Genomic DNA, 1702 nt, shown 5'->3' on the forward strand with positions numbered 1-1702 from the left:
TTAGGCGGGGGTGTCAAATATCTTGGTGGTGGTGTGGAAGGAGAGATCATAGGGGGTGTTGTCGTAGGACTTGGCGGTGGTGTGGAAGGAGAGACTATGAGAGGTGTTGTCATAGGATTTGAAGGGGGTGCGGATGGATTTTTTTGTAGGTGGTGGTGTAGTAGGACAAGGTGGTGCGATCGTCATAGTTGGTGGGGGTGTAGAAGGTTGCACGGAAGGAGGTACCATAGGTGGTGGTGTCATGAGATGGGGTGGTGGTGTCATTTGACTTGGTGGGAGTTTTGATGGAGGAGGTGGTGTTTTGGGATGAGTTGGTGGTGTCTTAGGATTTGGAGTGGAAGAGACAAGGGTTGAAGCAAAAATAAGATTAATGCAGAGAATTATAATGGATGCAATAGTATTGTTTGATTTCATTGTGCAGTTACGAGAGAAACTGTTGATTGCAATTTTAAATGAGAAATGTATTTAGTTGATGAATAATTTGGAGAAGTAAGGTCCAATATTTATAGGAAAAGATTTTGTTGTAGGTACAAATTTTTTTGTTAGATAAGATACTATAATTTGTATTATTTAGAGAATTAATTTCTAACTAACTATCCTTTAATTCATCTTGCCTAACTATGAAAGAAATATTTGACTTTGAGCGAATTGAAGTTATGTCTTTCACGGCTACAAGCATAGTATGATGTCATTTTAAGGGACTCAAATGATACAATAAATAGTTCATTTTTGAAGAAGAAGAATAAAAAACAAACAAAATTAATTAATTTAGTTCAACTTGCTTTGAATTGAATTGATATATTTTCTTACTAGTTGCTCTTGCAAATAAATACAATAAGAATCTTTGTAAAACGCCATGCAAGAATAAAAAAAAGTTGACATTTTACATCGGAAACTTTTGAATCACCTCAATAGTTAAAAACATTTAACTTATAAGAAGTGGCAGTTAATTCTTTAAAAACTATAGTTTGACTTTTATTATAAAAATGTAATAGAAAGATAAGGATACAACAAATTGATACAAGAAAGTAGTCAAATTTAACAAATGTTAATACAAGAACCTAAAATAAATGACGAATTGCAAAATAAATATCCTAACATATTCCATTATATCAATTCAATCCATAATTAAGATATAATTTTAAACTATTCGACCGAAACATTTAATTTGCAACATTCTCTTTTTATATAATTCACTTTAGCAAAATTTAAATAAACTAAATGATAGCTAACATAAAATATGTTTGATTTCATTAATATAATTTTTCCTATATCTTCATATAAACAAATGTAATAAAGAAATTGCACCTTAGAAGAAAAACAATCACTTAAAGAAAATGTTGACACAATCCTCAATTCTATTGAATAAAAACATACATAAGTTGTCAAAGAAAAAAAAACAATCAATCTACTAGGTGTCATAAACAATGGGAAAGGCAAGGTCCATGAAAGAGTCATCTGTAAAATGTAGAACAAAACAGAAGGAAATATATGTCATAAAACAAATTATTGTAAAAATGATATGCCAGTGCGTTGTTAGAACAAGATTTGTTCTTATCAATTATCTTAGTTTTGATGATAACAATAATATGAATTTTGCTTAAGATAATATGGTACTCTAATCCAATGCAATTTCCCTTTCAGGAAATATATATAAAGAGTACGCATAATTCAGCGCTCAGAAGATGTGTCTCAAGTGGTT

General features: G+C 30.9%; 1 protein-coding gene across 1 annotated transcript; it reads right to left on the reverse strand.

Moving 5' to 3' along the window:
- Positions 1-414, reverse strand: LOC131605453 (classical arabinogalactan protein 9-like). The gene has a single exon (XM_058877804.1). It carries the CDS (start codon positions 412-414, stop codon positions 1-3), a length of 414 nt encoding a protein of 137 aa, XP_058733787.1.
- Positions 415-1702: the final 1288 nt, after the last annotated feature.

Source organism: Vicia villosa, linkage group LG5 (genome assembly GCF_029867415.1).
Source record: "Vicia villosa cultivar HV-30 ecotype Madison, WI linkage group LG5, Vvil1.0, whole genome shotgun sequence".
NCBI lineage: Eukaryota > Viridiplantae > Streptophyta > Magnoliopsida > Fabales > Fabaceae > Vicia > Vicia villosa.

Bases quoted from the DNA above. Each gene is read 5' to 3' on its own strand.
- LOC131605453 (XM_058877804.1), bottom strand. From the start codon at position 414: ATGAAATCAAACAATACTATTGCATCCATTATAATTCTCTGCATTAAT.